This window comes from Bactrocera neohumeralis, chromosome 2 (assembly GCF_024586455.1).
Source record: "Bactrocera neohumeralis isolate Rockhampton chromosome 2, APGP_CSIRO_Bneo_wtdbg2-racon-allhic-juicebox.fasta_v2, whole genome shotgun sequence".
In the NCBI taxonomy this organism is placed as follows: domain Eukaryota; kingdom Metazoa; phylum Arthropoda; class Insecta; order Diptera; family Tephritidae; genus Bactrocera; species Bactrocera neohumeralis.
Genome location: NC_065919.1, coordinates 75,317,466 through 75,337,984, shown reverse-complemented (window position 1 = coordinate 75,337,984; position 20,519 = coordinate 75,317,466). Strand labels below are relative to the sequence as shown.

At 34.8% G+C, this 20,519-nt stretch overlaps 1 protein-coding gene across 1 annotated transcript; it reads right to left on the bottom strand.

Moving 5' to 3' along the window:
* Positions 1-916: 916 nt before the first annotated feature.
* LOC126751070 (uncharacterized) lies at positions 917-19,071 on the bottom strand. The gene is made up of 8 exons (XM_050460995.1): positions 18,827-19,071; positions 8,698-8,946; positions 5,525-6,600; positions 4,966-5,194; positions 4,698-4,892; positions 3,178-4,635; positions 2,899-3,087; positions 917-2,808 (listed from the first exon to the last, which is right to left on the bottom strand). Exons 2-8 carry the CDS (start codon positions 8,798-8,800, stop codon positions 1,388-1,390), a joined length of 4,671 nt encoding a protein of 1,556 aa, XP_050316952.1. The 5' UTR covers positions 8,801-8,946; positions 18,827-19,071; the 3' UTR covers positions 917-1,387.
* Between the last annotated feature and the right edge of the window lie 1,448 nt (positions 19,072-20,519).

The window sequence follows — 20,519 nt, the reverse complement described above, 5'->3', positions numbered from 1 at the left end:
ATCAGGCAAATTTGGTCCGATAGTTCGAAAGAAAGTAATATCTCTTTGCAGCTTTTAACACATTAATATATATTTATTTTATTTAATTACAATACATTTTTAAAGTTTCCCAAATGTATGTCCGTTTCTACGATTTAAAGACTCCTTTACTGCTTCAGTATTTATGGTAATTAGAGTGGAAATCAACTATATGCAGGGTTGCGAGCTTTTCAATTAAACATTTTGGAAAATAAATTAGATTTTAAATTTTTAATTCCAATTTTGGGATTAAAATTTAAATTTTCAATCAAAAAGATTACAAATTATATAAATTAAAATTTTAATTAATAATAATTTGGGCTTAATTAATTATTAATTGAAATTAATTATTATATCAAATTATTATTTATGAAGTTAATTAAATAAATTATTTCAAATTAATTAATAATTAACTTCAAATTATTATTAATTAAAATTTTAATTTATATAATTTTTATTTTTTTTTTTTATTGAAATTTTAAATTTAATTAATTTCCAATTAATATTTTAACCATATAGTTTTTCTAATTGAAAATTGAAATTTTAATCCAAAAATTATAGTTAAGAATTGAAAATCTAATTTATATTCCAAAATTTTTGAATTTAAAAACTGTTTTCAATCCAGACTATAATCAAGGGTTAAAATTTAATTTACGATAAAAAGAGATATTGTAAAAAAACTTATATTATATTGACTAGAACAGAACTCAAATTTAAAAAATATTGTACACTATACAATTTAAGGTCCTACGCATTTACATATAATAACTAAATTGATACAACCTCCCTTTTCGTAACAGTTAAATTATTAAAAAAAAAAAACAAATCTTTCGTGCAATGCTTTTTACGTTTTATTAAAAAAAGTCTTAAAAATATAATCAAATTAAACATTATCAGCACTTTATAAATAATTAGAAATAAATACAGTTACACTCAATAAAATAACAAATATATACAATACATACGTATATGATATCGTGAAATACAGTAAACAATGTATAGGTGAATATATTTACAACATCTGGAGAAAATGATTATTTTCGTACCAACTACTCGCCAATACATATGCACAGTTATAACGGTCGTTGAAAATAATTAATTTATCCTTCATATTTATCAACTTTTTCACATCGAGGCCCCTCCATACCGTTATTATAAAATAAAAAACTGTCAGATTTATTGAAACAAGTTTTAGAATTCCTTATTTTCGTAAAGTCTTCTATATTTACCCTTAAAAATTAGTTTTTATTAATAAAAAGGCAATGATTATCTACTTCATATTAAAGCGCTCGTATGGGGGCTCTTAGATGAGCCACAAATACTCGAAAACTAAATAACAAAACATTTCCTTCCGTAATTATCGTGTTTCCTATTTCGCTGCGTTGATTGAGTCATGTTCGTGTGAACTCAGAACAAAGATCGGTGCCGTGTAATCCAATGCCTTATCACCACCGCCAATGCTTTTAGTGGTACTTTCTTCGTTATAAACTGGATAGCCGTAGTGATCGGTTAGAACCTTGTTGCGCTTCCCTCGCTTAAGCATTACATATACGACAAAGATACTGACTAGAAACGCCGAACTGGTTGCCATAATGAATAAAACCAACTGAATCGTGCTTTCATGTGAAACCGCTGTTGCAACAGGTGGATTCACGCTGCGGTGTATGAAGTGTGAGCGCGAAATATCCGGTGTGAAGTGACCACCTACCAAATTGAAGCGATTCGCATTTATAGCCGATTCAATAGCGAAGGCATAGTCGATTTTTGCTTCATTATGCAGTTCGAAGCGTACGATTACAGATCCATCGAAATTCTCTTGTACGCGTAAGTTTTCAACAGCGTCGCCAAGCAATTGATACAGCTCTCTACGGATGGTGTCATAAGCGTTGCGTATGTTTCTGTTTGTGCGATTGACCATGTGCAATTCAATTGCCACCGAGGCTATTGGCGTCTGCGGGCAGTTGCGTGTGCCCTGTTGGAACATATTGGATGTATCCAATTGGTTTCCGGCCGCATCAACACACCAACAAGTTTTGCTGTTACACTGCGTCGGAAGGAATGCACCGTGTTCATCGCAAGCTACAGGAAAGTTAGCAGTTTCAGCCAGAGCTCGGCAGCGTGTTGTGTTCACTGGCATGGGTTTCAATGCTTCAATACTAAGCTGAGAGTCCAACAGAGAGTTGGCTAATGCAAGTATATGCTCAGTAACGTAGGCTTCAGCGGCAGTGTTAGGCACTGCAGAAGCTTTTGTTCGCGCACTAATTGGAGTTTCATAATATTCACTCTCTACGGCCATATTATCATCCAAACTACGCCCTGCCCCATTTCTATTGCTATACATCTGGAAACCATCGGTAATGTCTTGAGTGTTTTCCTCCAACTCATATTCTTCAATATCGACCATTGTTGTCATTTGTCTGATCACTTCTTCCATCAGTTGGTCATCAACATTAAATGATTTACTTTGACGACCTTGTCGACTGTTGCAAATGGGCTCAATGTCACGCGTCAAAGTACCTTTGAGCGGTGCTCCTTTCTTGTCGGCACACCAACACACACCATTAGTAGAAGAAAACGCTTTTCTGGTACGTTGTTGCTTGCTTGCACGGTCCAAGTTGTTCGCTAGCGTTGTGGACTCTTTCTGGAGCGACGGCTGTGCCCCTAAGCATTGCACTGGACTCCAATGGCCGGTGATGGGGTCACAACGTGGCTGAAACCAGACAGATGTGTAGCCTGTATGCTGCGCAGCCAAGCTGTTCTTCAGCTTGAGACGTTCACACGACGTTAAGACTGAAAAAAGAAGATAAAAGACAAAGATTAGAGTCTATAATAGCCTTGTTTAAAATATTGTATTAGGAGATGTATAAATAAAACACCTACCTGGGCATACTGAATTGCAGGCTAGTTCGCTGTGAAATAGATTCTTGGTTTGACAATAGCTCGCGTCTAGATCTATAGTGACGGTTAAACATTTATTTGACTTCGGACTGAATCGGTAGCGCGTTATATTTCGTACAGATTGCATAGTTGCCAAACAAGTATTGTCCATAGATTCAAAACACACATCTCCTGCAAAATTTTGAGTTGATTTAGTAAGCAGCCAATATTCCTCGCACACACTCAATTTGCCTACAATGTCTAAAATTATTACATACATACTTGTTTTCGAACAGCAAACGCCGCGATGTGTTACCGGGTTCAATTGGCACGTGTGTGTCGTCGGACAAGCTTCATTGTCATTGTGCGGCCCGCAACTCACCTCAAGATCGCCCTGCTTCAGTGGACTTCCTTCGGGACAAACAGATATCCTGCGCGGCACACATATCGGCATTTTCGGACACGGTGTATCAATACACTCGACGTTGATCAGTTGACACTCCTCACTACTGGCGCAACTAATATCATCGCAAAAATCTCTACACTCACATATTGGACAACCATTTTCATCGATTTTATTGCCCGCCTCACACTTCTTATCGCACTGTGTTTCTGCGCACGCAAACGTCGAGTTCGTTTTACAAATTGGTATTGCCCCTTTGACTCGTGTACCAGCCAACACCCAACCATTGTCGTCAACGCACCAACAGTACCCATCGGGTGAACACTGCTTCTCATTCCATTTGCCAGTACGTGGGTCACACTGTGCAATATGCATTTTCATTGCCGGAATACCTAGTTCGGAGGCTTGGTGCATCTGTATTGTATTTAAGTGCTGGCAAGCCGTTTTCATTTGCGGAAGTACGCATTGCGTACCACAGCCATTCGAGCAGCAACGTTTATGACCCTCACAATGAGAGTCGGTACGACATTCATAAGCACAAGTATTGGCGTCCAAATTGTCGGGACCTGGTGGTACGAGGAATGGGCATTGACCGGGTTTACGTGGTAAGCAAGCGGGCACTGGTGGACAGTACTCTTCGTCACAAGACACATCGACAATGCGACACTCCTTTCCATCGCCACAAACAATACCATCGCATGGATCACGACATTGACATGCTGGGCACCGTGTGTTGGGATCCAGTGTAAAACCATACTCACATCCCATACGGCAAGTCAGATCCAAACAGTCAATAGATTCGCGTACTCTTCCACATTCGGTGTCGGTTAAATTATAGCCTCGGGTATTTGGTATTTCAGTACCAAAACTGTCGACACACCAACATTCCTCTACTTCGATGTTCACCAATTCATTGTCCGATAACGATTGTTTCGGTGCTGGCATAACTTTTTTGAACTCCACCTCAAAGAGTTGACCCAAACTTTGTGCCCGATCAGCACCAACATCAATCACTTTGGCATTACGACTCTGTATGGGCGCTGCGATGTGCACTTTTAGCGCGTCGTCGTTAACACGGTACAATTTCAAGCGCTCCACTTGTCGTTTCTCACGAATTTGCCTTTCATTCGCACTCTTCAGCAGCATTCGCATCCGTCTTATTGTGTTCTCTTCGAGAATCTGGCGCTGCTCAGCGCGTGTAACTCGAATTTTCTTCATCGTGCACTGGCGCTCCAAATAGTAGCCATCGTCCGTACAGCGCGGTGCTGGCATAGCCAATTGCATACCTTCTTCGGTACCTTCCATACGCTCGGAAAAGTCTCTCAAATACTCACACACTAAGAAATTTTTAAGTCAAACAAGTTTTCAAACGAATTACGAATGAAGTAGGTATACTTACTGGTTTGCTGGTGCTGCTCATCCTTGCTGAGAACCTCTTCTGGGATTGGACAGCAAACACTTTCTGTGTCGCGTGGTAATTTCGAACATTTATAGTTGTTCGGACACGTAATGCGATTTGTCATGGAACGTGACTGCTTGATTTCTGGTCCCTGTTCGAAGAACGCTGTTGGCTGAAATGCTCGGGATTGCCGCTCTGCCGATGAAAAATCAAAATTTATATATTTTTTGAAATTAAATTCTAAGTAATTGACTATATATGTAAGCACCTTCAAAACAATACATAACTTCGCCGGTTATATTATCTGCTAGTGGAGCACCCACGTCGCAAGGATTGGAATACACTAAATCCGGTTTACAAACAGGCCAAGAGGCACACAAAGCCGAACCAGACTCACATAATGGATCCGTGGCAACTTCACAGTGCGAACCGATTGCACACTTGAAGCCTTCACAAGGTTCGGAGCACTCACATGATGGACAGCCATTGTGATCGTTCTAAAAAAAAGAAAAAAAAAACATAGTTGATTTTCAAATTTTCAAATCTAAACTACTCTTGCAACCTCTTATGAACCCATTGATTATACTCTAATTTATTAAGTATGTTTTCTAAGGATTTTAAATTCATTAATCTAAGTTCAAAATACAATATCGTCTGTGTTTTCATTAGGAAAGCAAACATAAAGCGACTACACAAGCTGGTGCTAGAAAATATAGTAAATGACAACCGCTTTGAAAAATGCAATGTTCTAATGTAAATTTAATATTAAAGTCCAATAGAACCATAGCATATTAAAGAACAACGAGATCATAAAAATCTTTATCTACCTTAAAACCATATTCACAGACGGCTGCACAAATATTCGTATCACATTTTTCCATATTGAAACTTCTAGCCAGTGAATGACTAATCATATTCTCCCAACCATCACAATTGATTTCGTTTGCTGGACCCATTGTTCCTTGAATTTTATGACCAGTACGTGGATCTACACACCAACACACTAAACCGTTTCGGGAGCATTGACGAGGTGAGAATAAGCCTCCGGGACCGCTGCAATCTGGTTGATAACCGCGACCCTCACGTTCGTTAATCGCTATTAAATCGGAGAGTGCGCGAGCTTGATGACATGTGGTCACATTGAATGGCTGTTGACAATTGAATTGGCAACCTTTCGTGAAACAGCATTTGTCCATATTACCACATTCAAGATCGCTATTGCAAGGGGAACCGCACATATAACCAGTACGCTCACTGTATTCAACTTTATCTTGCGCCGGACAAATACCCGGTTTTGAGAATTTCACCGTGCTGGGACAACAAACACCATATTCATTACCAGTCTCCACCATACACTGATAAAGCGGCGGACATTGAGGCTTTCCCAAATCATTGCCACAGAGGAACGGTCGTATGCTCTCCTCAATGGCAAGTGGCATGCCAGCGGGACAATATGTGGACATAGATCGTGCTTTTTTGCATGTCGGGACTGGTGGACATGGTTCAATTTTACATTTCACCTCTTGTGGTTGGCACGATTGACCATTGGGACAAACCACATTTTCGCATGGATCACGGCAACGACAGACACTACATCCTGTGTCGAGATCACGCGCAAAACCGGCTGGACAGAACATACGACAGGCAGAAGCTGGACAATGAGACGGTTCGGCACAACGCACTCCCGATTTCGATTCGTTATGAGTGCCGGGTATTTCCATGCCATACTCATCAATACACCAACAATCTAGACCGGCTCTTTCGTTCCGACACTGGATCTGCTCAAAATCTCCATTTTTGCTACAGCGTGGTATACGAATCGCAAGGGCCCTTTCATTGGGAAATAAAGCTTTGGCACGCCTGGTCTCAACACGTCGTAGATGCTGGCAAGCTGTAAGGTTTGCTGAAAAGAAAATGTAGATAGAGTTATATTTTTATAATTTAAAGAAGATCTAAGGTGTAATCGAACATATTATACTTTCGCATTTTGAAGGGGATGACAAATTCCCTTTTTAAGTTAAAAAATATTTTGCTTGCAATTTTAAGAAAATACCTTACACACTGTTCAACAAATTCAGCATAGTCTGCTAACAGCTTGATAAAACTACTTTCATACATATTCGCCATTAAATTATATATTCAATACTAGCAGAGCACTCCATTTGCCATCCCACTTAATTAAAGATGACCTCATATAACATAGACGATGACCTTCGAACTTTTAATATTATGTATGTATTTTTATTCAATTCCGCACACGACCGTTTAGTAGGTAGCCAACTGGGCGAGAGAGTCGCGGTGCAATTTATTTCTTTGCATTGACTCTCTTGCCTCAATAACGCTTATAGCCGAGCGGCCTATGTTCACCGGGGATAATGTAGCTTCCCAACGGTGGAATAATTTTTCAAACCCGTCATGTAGTTTCGGAGGCTACGTATATTCGATTCAAACAATCAAATCCTTCCTCATAATAAAAATATAGATTATGCGTTTACTTAAGTATTGAACGTAATATTCGGTATAAAGCTAACCGAAATTTGATTTTATCAATTTTTGTATGTATTATTACCATAAAATCACGTCCTCTCTATATATTTATTGAACAAAATATTCGATATCAAGCCAACTTGAACCTGATTTTATTTACTTTATTTTATTTTTGGCACCAAGACGTATTATTACCACAAATTACGTTCTGTCTATATATTGACCGATGTATGTGGTATAGAGTCAACTAGAAATTCGAAAGGTACATAGTCGGTATATGGGGACTAGTGGAAGTATTGATGAGAGAAGAATATTATTATTGGGAAAATTTTCTTTGTGAGTTTCAACAACACATCTCACAGATTGAATGATAGTCTCGGTAAAAGGTCTGCTCTAGGCACCGAGATGCACTCTACGGAAAGTGGGTCTCAGCTTCTGAAAGATTGTGTACATTATAGCCATATTCGTTATTGGTTTAACCCCGAATTAGGATCTAATTCACTGCACAATACTTTTTCGTATATTCATTGTGTATATGTATATGTACATATGTATATAACCATTTTCAGAAAGATCAGTTTTCAGAAAGATCTATTGACCAAGAAATATATAAACATGCAAAACTATTCACATACATACACGTATTCATATTAAATAAATATGTACTACGTGCATATGTACATACATACATATATCATAGCCAACATAGCTCACCTGAAATGAAAGCGAAAATTGCTAGAATTGTTGTATGGGAAGTCAAGCGTATCGTTGCGACGTTGTTAACACGAACGACACCCGAAGCATCTACCACTGCGCATGCTAGGTGATATTACTACTTTTGCCCATTGACCGACTGACACAGTGCTACCTCATTGTTTCTTTTTGCTTGCGTTCTTTCATTGCTGACAGTGGGTACATACATACATACATACGTATGTATATGTTTTTAGCCAAAATCTTAACAGTTTATTATAACGGAAATGGCTACAGATACATCCACAGTTGGGTGAGATGTTTTGCTCACAATCTTTTATGCTCGCTTTTTCGCTGCAGTCCCAACATGTTCGTTCAGCCAGCGGAAAACAAACACGTTTGAGAAATGCAAAATCTACTTTGAATATACATATGTACATATGCCAATTAGTGTACACACTTCGAGTTAAATGCTTGGTGAAAAGTAAAGATGATTTCTTAGGTGGAAATTCATATGTATGTGTGTATGTATGTACATATGTATGTATATGTATATACATATGTGGTTATCACAATTTGACATAACGCATCGTAAAATTATAAAATCATAAATGTTTACACTTGTTGAAAAAAATTGTTGTTGGATTACATACAAAAATTATTTTACACAATTACAATTACAATTATAATTCTTAACGCTGTTTTCGGTTCGTTGTAAATTATAACTTTATGAGACTGTATGAAATCCATAATAATATTTATGTAGGCATGCCCTAGTACATAGGTGCAGGTATTTAATGCACATGCATTTAGTACTCACCATTCAATCGTTTTGACTCGGCTTCATTGAATGCGCATGCGCAAATACATGCAGTGAGGAGTGCAAGTTGAAGCAGCAGCTTTCGTTCATTCACCTGCGCCATTTTCGTTAAACTCAAAATTTGGCAACAGCATGAAACCACAGCGGCAGACAAGTTTTTCGCTTTTGTACACAGTTTTTATGTCGGCAGAGCGAATGAGAAACCACCAACTTTGCTCTAAAATCGCTTTACAGTTGTTTAGTTTTGAGCTACAAATACAATGAGAAGAAATAAAATTATTAAAAAATATATTTTTTTTTAATTCAAAAGATCATACAAATTTTTAAAGATTTTTTAATGAAAATTATACTTAAAATCAGCAGTATTATCTTAGTGTCTTAAAAATACATTACATAAAAAGAAAATTAATTTATAACCAATTTTAATAACTGAATAAAAAATTAGATATAAATTTATTTTCACACTTAAAGTAAACAATAATTCGGAAACTACAAGAAATTTTCGTAATGCCGAAGCGGCCAATCAAAACAATTTGGTTACGCATGTGGTGCTTACCATTGTGGGCACCTTAATGGAAGCACGTACATATGTTAGCATGTACAAATATACATACTTATGTATATAGTAAGTGATATGCCTAGAAATAAAAAAATATTCGGCCACAACTTCAGAGATATCCATACATGCGTCTTAGAGGTGCAAATTTGTGTCCATAAGTGGCTTGAGCGCTTCCACCACTGCTTGCATACTTACATAAAGATATACATGCATGCATACATATATTGCAAGCGATGATTAATCAGTGAGAGCAGAGATCGCTTTCACTTTAACAGCGGAATTCAGTTGATTTGTCGCACACAATACACTGCGAAGAAGAACTTGTGAAAACAGTTTGCGATTTAAGATTGAGTAAAACCAAATTGTCAAATACTATTACTATTAACTACCTATTTTGGAATCAGAAGACGATTTATAAGCTAGTTTGACATATAGGGGTTTCTATAAGAGCCAGGCATTATGACTGAAAATGTATGATTAATACTTGTAGTATAAAAACTACAATTTTCAAATAAGCTTCAGTGATTACTCGGTGGAAAAATTATCAGTGTTTTTTTTTAAACCACGCCATTTTTTAAATTCTTTATATTTGTCGAACGTGGATCATTGAACGGAAAATATCTTATTGTGCCAAACCTTATTCCTGAATATAGTCTTTTGTTGTTGTTGTGTAGGCAGAAACCTGCCGAGTTGACAGACCTTGGCCGGATAAAAATCTGAATCCGTTCCGGTTACGTAGACCCGACCTTTGTGGGAACGGTAACAGTATAGCCTTTTCTAGGCTCCGTCTCCCTTAAAAAGCGCTTGACGCCGAAATCATATGTATATTTAAAATTTCATTTTGAAAAAAAAAAAAATAATCATTTCAAAAATTTTCTGTATAAAAGTACATAGTGGGTGTTCATTGAGTTTTTTTATGCAAATGCATTCTCAATTTAAATGTTTAAGTACTGAAACCAAATAGTGTTACGCTCCAGTTACTTTTATGTCTAAAGGTTATACGAGCTTTAAACTTTATACTAGAATATAATGAAGCTCTAACCTAAATTGGTTTCTTTATACGCAATAATTTTTAAGGTTCTTGATTTTTATTGAAGAGAGCACCTTGTGCTACTAACTCCTATGAGTGTGTATATGTATATATTGACAGTTGTCTTGACCTTTCATCAATCATTTAACTTGACACTCCATTAACTTTGACACTTATGTATGCATGCGTAAATGTGCAGTAAATATTTTTTAAGTACTTTTACATAAGCGTATTTAGTATTAAATTATATATATATATCCCTATGTATGCACATAATATATTGCATGAATATAATTTTTGGGGTGGCAAGTTTTTCGAAATTTGTAACTCGAAGGCAAACCAACTAATCGCCTTTTTTTATACCCTGAACAGGGTTTGTATATATACGAACTAGTCCCTCAGTTTTTAAGATATCATTTTGAAATTTTGCAAACGCCATTTTCTCTTCAAGAAGCTGCTCATTTGTCGGAACTGCTGATATCGGACCACTATAACATATAGCTGCCATACAAACTGAACGATCGGAATCAAGTTCTTGTGTGGAAAACTTTCAATTTTGACGTGGTATCTCCACGAAATTTGGCATGGATTACTGCTTAAGGTAACAATATAATCTCCAAAAAAATTGTTCAGAACCGATTCCTATAGCATATGCTTCCATCCAAACTGAACACATAGTTACTAACAGAAATGCACCTGTGAAGGGTATTTAGCTTCGGTGTAGCCGAAATTAACGTTTTTTCTTGTTCTTTGCTTATTTTGTACAAATATTTGTTTCTTTTTGCAATGACCCTCCAGTGTTTCGATTATGTGAAACATGTCGGTTTGCTTTCATCCACAGCGAAGGCCGCAATTACTACAGAAGTAGAGAACTTTTTTTCAGTAACTTAGTAAAAAATTAATAACTGGCAAATTTTTTTTTTGAAGTTGTGTATATTCATTAATTTTATATAAATATATCCTCAAAAATTCAAATTATTTCATGCAATAATTTTCTTTAAACAAAATTCCAAAAATTCCCTTTATACAGACTAGGTGTGCCCTTTATTTTTAAGAATTTTGTTGGGTATATAAAAATAAAATATTATTGTGCTAAATACTTAAAAATATTTTCCTTGCAACTAAAAAAGCCACTAAAGGTGCCAGACAAATTTTCGCGTTTACTATTTCGTTGAGAAATTGTTATCCAACACTTGATTTTACCACCCTAATACATGTATGTAATAGCTTTAAATTTAAGTGCTTATGAGCTTATATCGCGTGTGGGTGGTTGTGTCTCAACATTACATAGATATTATGTTTACGTGTATGTACTTAGCGGTTCGCTAACAAAGTTGGTAAAAATCATCAATGCCCGAAATGTCTGCGGTTAGTTGCCCCACTTACGAAAGACGCATCAAGCAACTCGATGCCAAATTACGGTGTTTTTGGCCAGTAACCAACTTCGGCATTTCAAATACATACACAAAAACATACTTACAGCAGCTCTCAGTCAAGTGTGAACAAAAACTAGCGTACTTAATATTTTTTTCTTGATTTTGTTATAATTTTAAAATATTTGTTTTAGTATTTGTTACAACTTAATAAACCTATATAAACAGTTACGATCTAAAAATACCATATGGATTTGTTATTTTTATTGCCAAGTTTAGTTCAGAGCTTTAATCTTTCTCATTACTGTTAAATAAAACTAACAAAAATAAACTTATAACGACAAAGATGTTATTTCAGAAAAATAATTATTTTCTAATATTAAATATAGAAATTTTAAAAGAACAAGTTAGGAAGTGCTGAAATTCGGGTATATCCAACATTTCATATTTTTGAAACTTGCAAGAATGAAAGCCAGGAAAATACCTCCAGGTACATAAGTCCTGTTAATTATATGTTGTCTAGGACCAGTTTTCAGCTGATTTTATGCACAAATATCCATAGTTATAAGGAAAATACGCTCTCTCAATTTTATTAAGATAACTCACGACTGGCGCGTTGTTGTTAACTCGGCTATAATCGCGTAAGCGGTGTCTACGCCAGTAAAGAAGAAGAAGAAGAACTGACATATTGGCCTTATATGCGGTATTAAATCACCTACAATGACTTATATTAGGTATATGCGAGCTACAGGAAGTATTGACCCTATTCAAACCATTTATATAGACAGACATAGGTGCTACTTTGGACTGAGTAGGCAATTGAGAAGTAAAGTGCTCTCTCGACGAGCCAAACTCTACAGGTCACTCATTATTCCCGTCCTGCTATGGTATATGGTGCAGAGGCATACACGATGACAATATCCGATGAAGCGGCACTATGAATTTTCGAGAGCAAGGTTCTGCGAAAGAATTTATGATCCTTTGCACATTGACAACGGTGAATACCGTAGTCGATAGAACGATGACCTGTACGAGATATACGACGACATTGAGATGGTTCAGCGAATTAAAAAACAGCGATTTAGCTGGCTAGGTCATGTCGTCCGAATGGACGAAACCACTCCAGCTCGGCTATAACCGCTTAAACGGTGTTTACGCCAGTAAAGAATATAACAAAGTCAGAATAATGCCACATACCAAATTAGATTGAAATCGGTGGGGCTAGTCTCGAAATATGTGTTTTCACCTAAAAATGGGCATCCGATTTCAACTATTTTCACACTGTCGTTAGGAGTTCTTATAATATTTCCGCTAGATGAATTAGGTTGTTGTAGCTTAAGTGTTTTAAGAGTTATCTACCTTAAACTTATAAAACTGCGACGCCACGCCCACTTTTTCAAAACTTTTTGCCCACAGGTACCCCTTACTACTGCGATTCCCTGTGCCAAATAACAGTTCTATATCTTATATCGCGTACCAAGTTTCATCAAGATATCTCAATTTTTACTGAAGTTGCAGCTTGCACGGACGGACGGACAGACAAGAGTATAAGAATAATGACAAACCAGCATAGTTTACATCAATAACAGTCGAATTCAGGTATGAATAAATCAAACCCATATAAATTTAACTAAATTTTCTAAATATACAAACTTTCAATTTAATTAAATTCCCAAAATTAAATTTATTGCATATTTTGATAAGAAAATTATTATAAAAAATCCTATTGCGAATTACAATAAAGCTTTTGTATTCATGACATGTTATTTTAATTACGTACAAAATATGTCGTGCGATTAATATTCAATTAGCATCATATCATTTGGCGTTCAGCGCTTTACTTTTATGCGAAACACTACAGCACTTCCTCTTAAATTTATTTGCATGTGTTTATTCAGTACTTCATTCATTAAATACTATTATAACACACTGAATAAGCAAAATCTCCTCTTTGCGACTGACATCATACTCGTTAAACCGATTTCGGCTAGTTTATTTCTATACGATATGGAGCTTTCCTCTTAAAGCTTTCACAGAATGCCGCTCTGTAGTTTAATCGGATATACATTAGGTTCTAAATACGCAGTTACAGTTGCAAGGTTTTACTTTACATATCCAGCGTCCAGGACAGCGTCAACAATCTTTTTGCGATTGCGACCTACTTAACTCTTTACATGTACTCATGTACATATGTACATATGTATATTCGAACAACATAGTCCCTCATTTTAAAGGCATCGGTATTTGCTATACTAACAGATCGATGCAAGTAAAACAAGAAAAAACGTTAACTTCGGCTGCACCGAAGCTAATATACCCTTCACAGGTGCATTTCTTTTAGTATCTATGTGTTCAGTTTATATGGAAGCTGTATGCTACAGTAATCCGATCTGAACAATTTCTTCGGAGATTACATTGTTGCCCTAGAAAATAACCTGTGCCAACTTTTGTGAAGAGACATTGTCAAATGCAAAAGTTTTCCATACAAGAACTTGATTCCGATTGTTCAGTTTGTATGGCAGATATATGTTATAGTGGTCCGATATCGGCCGTTCCGACAAATGAGCAGCTTCTTGAAGAGAAAATGACGTTTGCAAAATTTCAAAATGATATCTTAAAAACTGAGGGACTTATTCGTGTATATACAGACAGACAGACGGACGGACGGACGGACAGACAGACAGACGGACATGGCTTAATCGACTCAGCTCAACATACTTATCATTTATATATATACTTTATAGGGTCTCCGCTTCCTTCTGGGTGTTACAAACTTCGTGACAAACTTAATATACCCTGTTCAGGGTATAAATATAGATCTTTTTATACCCAAAATACACAAATGAAGGTATTATAGCGACTGGGTAGACGAAACTGACATTTTTTCTTGTTTTTATTTAAATGTTTTTTATTTATGAATAGTTCTTTTGTCGATCGCTTAGAGGAGTTCAGCACTATCGTAAATTTATGGTATATACGCCAAAATATTATTATCAAATCCTGTTTATAATAAATCAACTTAATGACTAACGTGAAATATTTGCCAGAATATTGAATCCAGGTATTTTAAAATGTATATAATCAGTATTAAAGCTTTTAAGAGCTTATAATTAAAGAAGAGTATATTAAATAGTAATTATGTATTAATGATGGATTTAGCTTAAAGTGAAGCAATATGAAAAACCAGCAATCAATGGGTTTTCTCAGAAACGTGAATCAGTTTGGTTTTCGGGCCATACTAATATCAAAACAAAAAAATCAACAAATCAATTAAATGAAGAAGCGAACTCAATAAATAAAGGCACACAACCGACTATTATTTCGCGTTATTTTCGACAACATCTACTGTCACTTGCTATTTGGCTATGCAAACGGTATAGCAGCTGAGTGACCCCGATTTCGCCTTGTCCCATGCAAAAGTGAAGTAAACAATAGCTTCATTTTGCAATTACAAACTAGGAAGTAAAATTGAGGAAATGTATAGTGAAAGAAACACAGACACAGGTACACACGCGGAGAAAATACCGTCTTCAAGTGGTGTAGTTGACGGCATTAGACTTTTCACTCGTATACGAGTATATATTGCTGTGACAGCGTTCCATTAGAGTCTGCAAAAAGCATTGAGAAACATTTTTCTTACATACGTATACATATGTATGTAGTTTCAGAAAACAAAAATAACATAGTAGAGAAGACCAACACTAAAAGTAAATTTGTCTTGACGCTTATGTATACGTACATATGTGTGTGTGTTTAAGTGTGTATTTTTGCACTCGCATGTTTGTCTTAAATGTGCGTATGCAGAAATATATATGTATATACATACATATATGTGCAGGCATGTGTGGCAGTCCACGTTAGATGATGGTCATAGGATTTCCATTTAATTTCGTTACAACGCTGAGTACACTTGCGGTATATGTATGTATGTACACATGTGAACATACGCGTAAATATGTGTAGTTTAAACTTTGAAGAGTTAACGTTAATAAAATAAAAATTTTGCAACTTTTAGTCTTCTGCTTACGGGCGGCATGCGTTTCAGAAAAAAGGCATGCCGTTAATATTTTGACCAATGCCACCGGAATGAAGAGACAAACAAATATGCACTAGGTACGCCATATGTATGTATGTTCATCGGTGTGTTTGCGTCATGTGAGTGGATCGTGTACTCCTGGTTTAGTGGCAGTTAGCCAAAATACCGTTATGTTATATTTTTTCGCTGGTTAAGACAACTTTTATGAGGCAGAAAAGACATACTCATTTAGTTTAAACGAAGAAAATATAGTATACATATATGTATGTATGTATAAGGAATATATATTTTTAAATTTTAATATACTCATTTTTAGTAGAGGTCCGTTAATAAGCGCTTACGCATGAATTAACTACAAATGTTTGCATGCATTATTATATTATTTCTCAATAAGCTATGGGATTTTTAATAAATAAAAACAAGAAAAAACGTTAACTTCGGCTGCACCTAAGCTAATATACCCTGTGTTCAGTTTGTATGGAAGCTATATGCTATAGTAAACCGATGTGAACAATTTCTTCGTATATTACATTATTACCTTAAGCAGTAATCCATGCCAAATTTCGTGAAGATACCACGTCAAATGGGAAAGTTTTCCATACAAGCCCTTGATTCCGATCGTTCGGTTTGTATGGCAGCTAAGTACATGCTATAGTGAGCCGATCTGAACAATTTTTTCGGAGATTATATTATTTCTATGAACAATAACTCATACCAAATTTCGTGAAGATATATCATCGAAGTTTCCCATGCCAGCATTTGATTCCGATTGTTCAGTTTGTATAGCAGCTATATGCTATAGTTAACCGATCTGAACAATTTCTTCGGAGATTACATCGTTGCCCTAGAAAATAACCTGTGCCAACTTTTGTGAAGATACATTGTCAAATGTGAAAGTTTTCCATATAAGAACTTGATTCCGATCGTTCAGTTTGTATAGCAGCTATATGTTATAGAGGTCCGATATCGACAGTTCCAACAAATAAGCAGCTTCTTGAAGAGAAATTGACGTTTGCAAAATTTCAAAACGATATCCTAAAAACTGAGGGACGAGTTCATATATATACAGACAGACGGATGGACGGACAGACGGACAGACAGACAGACGGACATGGCTAAATCGTCTCAGCTCAATTTATATATATACTTTATAGGGTCTCCGACGCTTCCTTTTGGGTATTGCAAACTTCGTGACAAACTTAATATACCCTGTTCATGGTATAATAGTAAAAGAATAACATAATTTGAGTTCTGTCTCATTCTCATTGAGCGAGTGGCAAAAACACTAGTTTAAAAAGCAAAATGTATGAAAAACAACTACATAAACTTGGCTACTTTTATATCGGGTTCAGCGGGTGTGTGTGTTAATAATGACTTTACATATATAGTTGTGAAAAATTATGTAAAACACAATTTTTAAATAATTTTAGTTAATTCAACAAAAATTTTCAATAAAATAGTAACCAACAAAAAATTGCTAATATTTGAAATCTCAGATGTTAGCGAACTTTTTGAATATTTTCAGCGAATTTTTTATTTCATCAGGCATTTTTTAACACTTGCTTTAAAAAAGACCAATCTTAGCCATATACTCGTACATACATATGTATTTATATTCATGAACCAAACTTTCTTGCTCCGAAAACTTAGAAAATAATGCAATACACGCTCACTTGCGAATAAAGAAATCTCTTCTATAAATAAGCATATATTAAGTATATATAAATATATATTTATTTATTATTATATGTATACATTTATAGCCAGAGTTGCGAATATTTTAATTGAAAATTTTTGAATAAAAATTAGAATTTTAATTTTTGATTTACTACTGAAGAATATGGCTATGTGAGAGTTTTAGTTCAAAATGCTAAAAACGAAGTACGGAAACGCGAAAATATATTCAAGTACACTTTTTTCATTGTAATTATAAATAATAAACTTGGGGTAAACATTTTTTTATTCAATCAGTTCAATCCGGTATTTGGAATTCAAATTTGAAAATTATTTTTAATAAAGATTTCAAGGATTACAAAACAAAATAAAGTTGATTTAAATGTTACTTCAATTATTTTTAATGCATTTTTTGCTACTACATTTTGACCAATTTAAAATTTATTTTTTTATAATAATATTGCATGTACTTGTTACATATAGAAGGCATATATAAATTTATAATTTCGAAATAATAATAATAGTTTTGAATGTACAGCAAAATTTTGAACACATTTCAATGCAACTTTTTTTAAACTGTGGCCAATTATAAATAAATAATATTCCAGAATTCAAAAGAGCTGAACTGGCTTAAATCGACTTAAGTAATTTTTTTATTATCCAAAAACATGAAATGTCTTCCGAAAAAGTTACATCACTTCAAAGGCATTGAAATTCAAAGAATTGTAAAAAAATTATCTATCCATCAAAATTTGCATAAATTATTTAATTTTTTTTTGTTATATATCAATCTAAAAATAGTAGATATATACATATACGATACATTAACATCAGGGTGTATATGTCTGGCAAACATAAGCCTGTATACATTTACAATTATAAAAACCACTTTCGCTGGAGCACACACAGGCATACACTCACACTTTAGCACAAAGACATATCATCTATAAATTTGTGTACATATAAAATATATATGTACATATTAGAAAAAACACACAAAATTTCAAATATTGCTTTAAAATTGAACATCCGATGCTTTGACGATGAAATTTATTTGCATTTCTTACGAAATTTATGCATACATAATCAACTTTAAATATATGTACATACATACATACTTATGTACATGCATATTTAAAACTTTCACGCTTTGAGACATTCGTTTGCTATTACAAAACTCTTACAATCTTCAATACCTTTTTTATTATTGTTTAAAAAATATACAAATCACTTTTATTATATAAAATATCTTTTGCGCACATTAACTTTTAAAGCTTATTTACATTAGTTTGCAATTTTTCATAACAAATATATTTAAAAAAAAACAGCAATTCGTTCGTAGGCACAATTTTAAACACATTTTCACACAAATTTATTTAATTTTTTCTCACTTAAATTTTAAATATATGTACATATATATATTTATATCAACGTTAATTTTGTATGAAGGCACCTACCCGCAGCTCTGTTGGGAAATCAAAAGACTTAAGACACAAACTCTCACTTTAACGCGCAACTCACAAATGAATGCCCGACACACAGCGCTGTGAAACCGTTGGCCAATTTCGATGTGAGTAGAAAAAATTCGTAAATTTTTCGTCGGTTTGAGTTGTGAGTTCGTCTCAAACACTTGGCGCTTTTTCAGCTCTCCGAACTTTACTTTCTTTACACGATGCTGCAGTTTTCTTTCACCGCAGTTAATTTCCGTTGTCTTTTTTGTATTTTATTTTTACATTAGCGCGCGTTGACAACCGTGCCGTACGGAGTTTAAAAATATACTGAAGCTATGCAACAGTTGGCTTGATATATTTCACAGAGTTAAGGTAAATTTAAAATGTTTTTGTAGTGAGTTATTGTTGTACACAAATCTTTGATTGATAGCTCTTGTCCATATCTACATGGATACAGTGCACAGATTTTATTCTTTTCCTTTAAATGAGTCACTTAAGAGATTATGGTTTACCCCAAATATAAAACAACTTATAAAGCAACAACAAAAATAATTAACATTGCGCAACTCATAAACATGATATGACCCCAACTATAACCTCGGTCCGATGTTTGTAAGCCAAATAAGCAGCAAATAACTACAGCGCATTCACAATGTTGTTTATCAGTTTTAGAAATATCTGGTGGGAATCTGGTGCAAACCAAGAGTTTGGACGACTATAGCATAAACGATTGTTCGGATCTATTGGTTTATAGTATAACTTTTCGAATTAAGCAGCCTCGGTTTTGAAAATTGACTAAACTTTTATTTGACATCGATGTACCTTTATTCTATTTCCGACCACTGACTTCCTTTAAAAAGGGCGTGGTCTCCCAACTTATGTTCTTTGATAATATGCGTTATTTGCTGCTTATAAAAAACTTCTTGACTTCAAAGCCACTTTCATCAGCATAAGGGGCATAAAAAAGTTCAACTTTAGCCAAGATTTGGCTTGAATTTAGATTTTTGAACAGATCAAAAAACAGGTAGAAGATTGTATGGAGAAATATAAACAGAAAATGCAAACAAAATTTGATATGGATGGGATCATTTGTCTCATAGAAAAAGTTCGGAAATTGTTGTTTTGAGAAAAACCCGTTTAATAGTATACTGCTAAAGTTGATTGAACCTTGCGGCTAAACGTAAATTTGTATATATTACTTTTAATTTATAATCTAACGAAATAGGAAAAAATCGATTTTTCTTTTTTAATTTTCCACTACCCCTTATATACTCTCTACACTCTTTGGGTGTTAAGTGGTGACGTAAAGCTAAATTTTTAAATAATCATCGCTGAAATCTGAATCACCAGTCACGAGAAGAATCACTATCAGTTTCTCCTCATTTTTATTAAAATTCTGTCAGAATTCCGCAGGAAAAGCAATTAAGGATTCGTGATGTCTACACCAGTCAGTCGACACGCTGTTATGACATGACATGGAACCCATGGAAATTTTGCCACGAAGAAGCATATTTAGATTTAGACTTAGCACAAGTTTTGGTTAACATAGGTTTAAGCGCCAGTATATAAATTTTATTATGATTTGAAATCTTTTACAATTTAAAGGTTCAAAAATACTTCTCTCGGGCAAGTAATATTTTTTTCTAGAGTTGTTTTATTACTAATAATAATAAAAGACACATAAAGTAATAGTTTTATT

What these genes read in the sequence shown, in the direction of transcription:
- LOC126751070 (XM_050460995.1), bottom strand. Translation starts at nt 8,800, where the DNA reads ATGGCGCAGGTGAATGAACGAAAGCTGCTGCTTCAACTTGCACTCCTC. An exon ending in TCTGTGAATATGGTTTTAAG is followed by an intron (nt 5,195 to 5,524) that starts GTAGATAAAGAT and finishes TCTTTTTTTTAG; the next exon opens with AACGATCACAATGGCTGTCC. An exon ending in TGAGCAGCACCAGCAAACCA is followed by an intron (nt 4,636 to 4,697) that starts GTAAGTATACCT and finishes AAAATTTCTTAG; the next exon opens with TGTGTGAGTATTTGAGAGAC.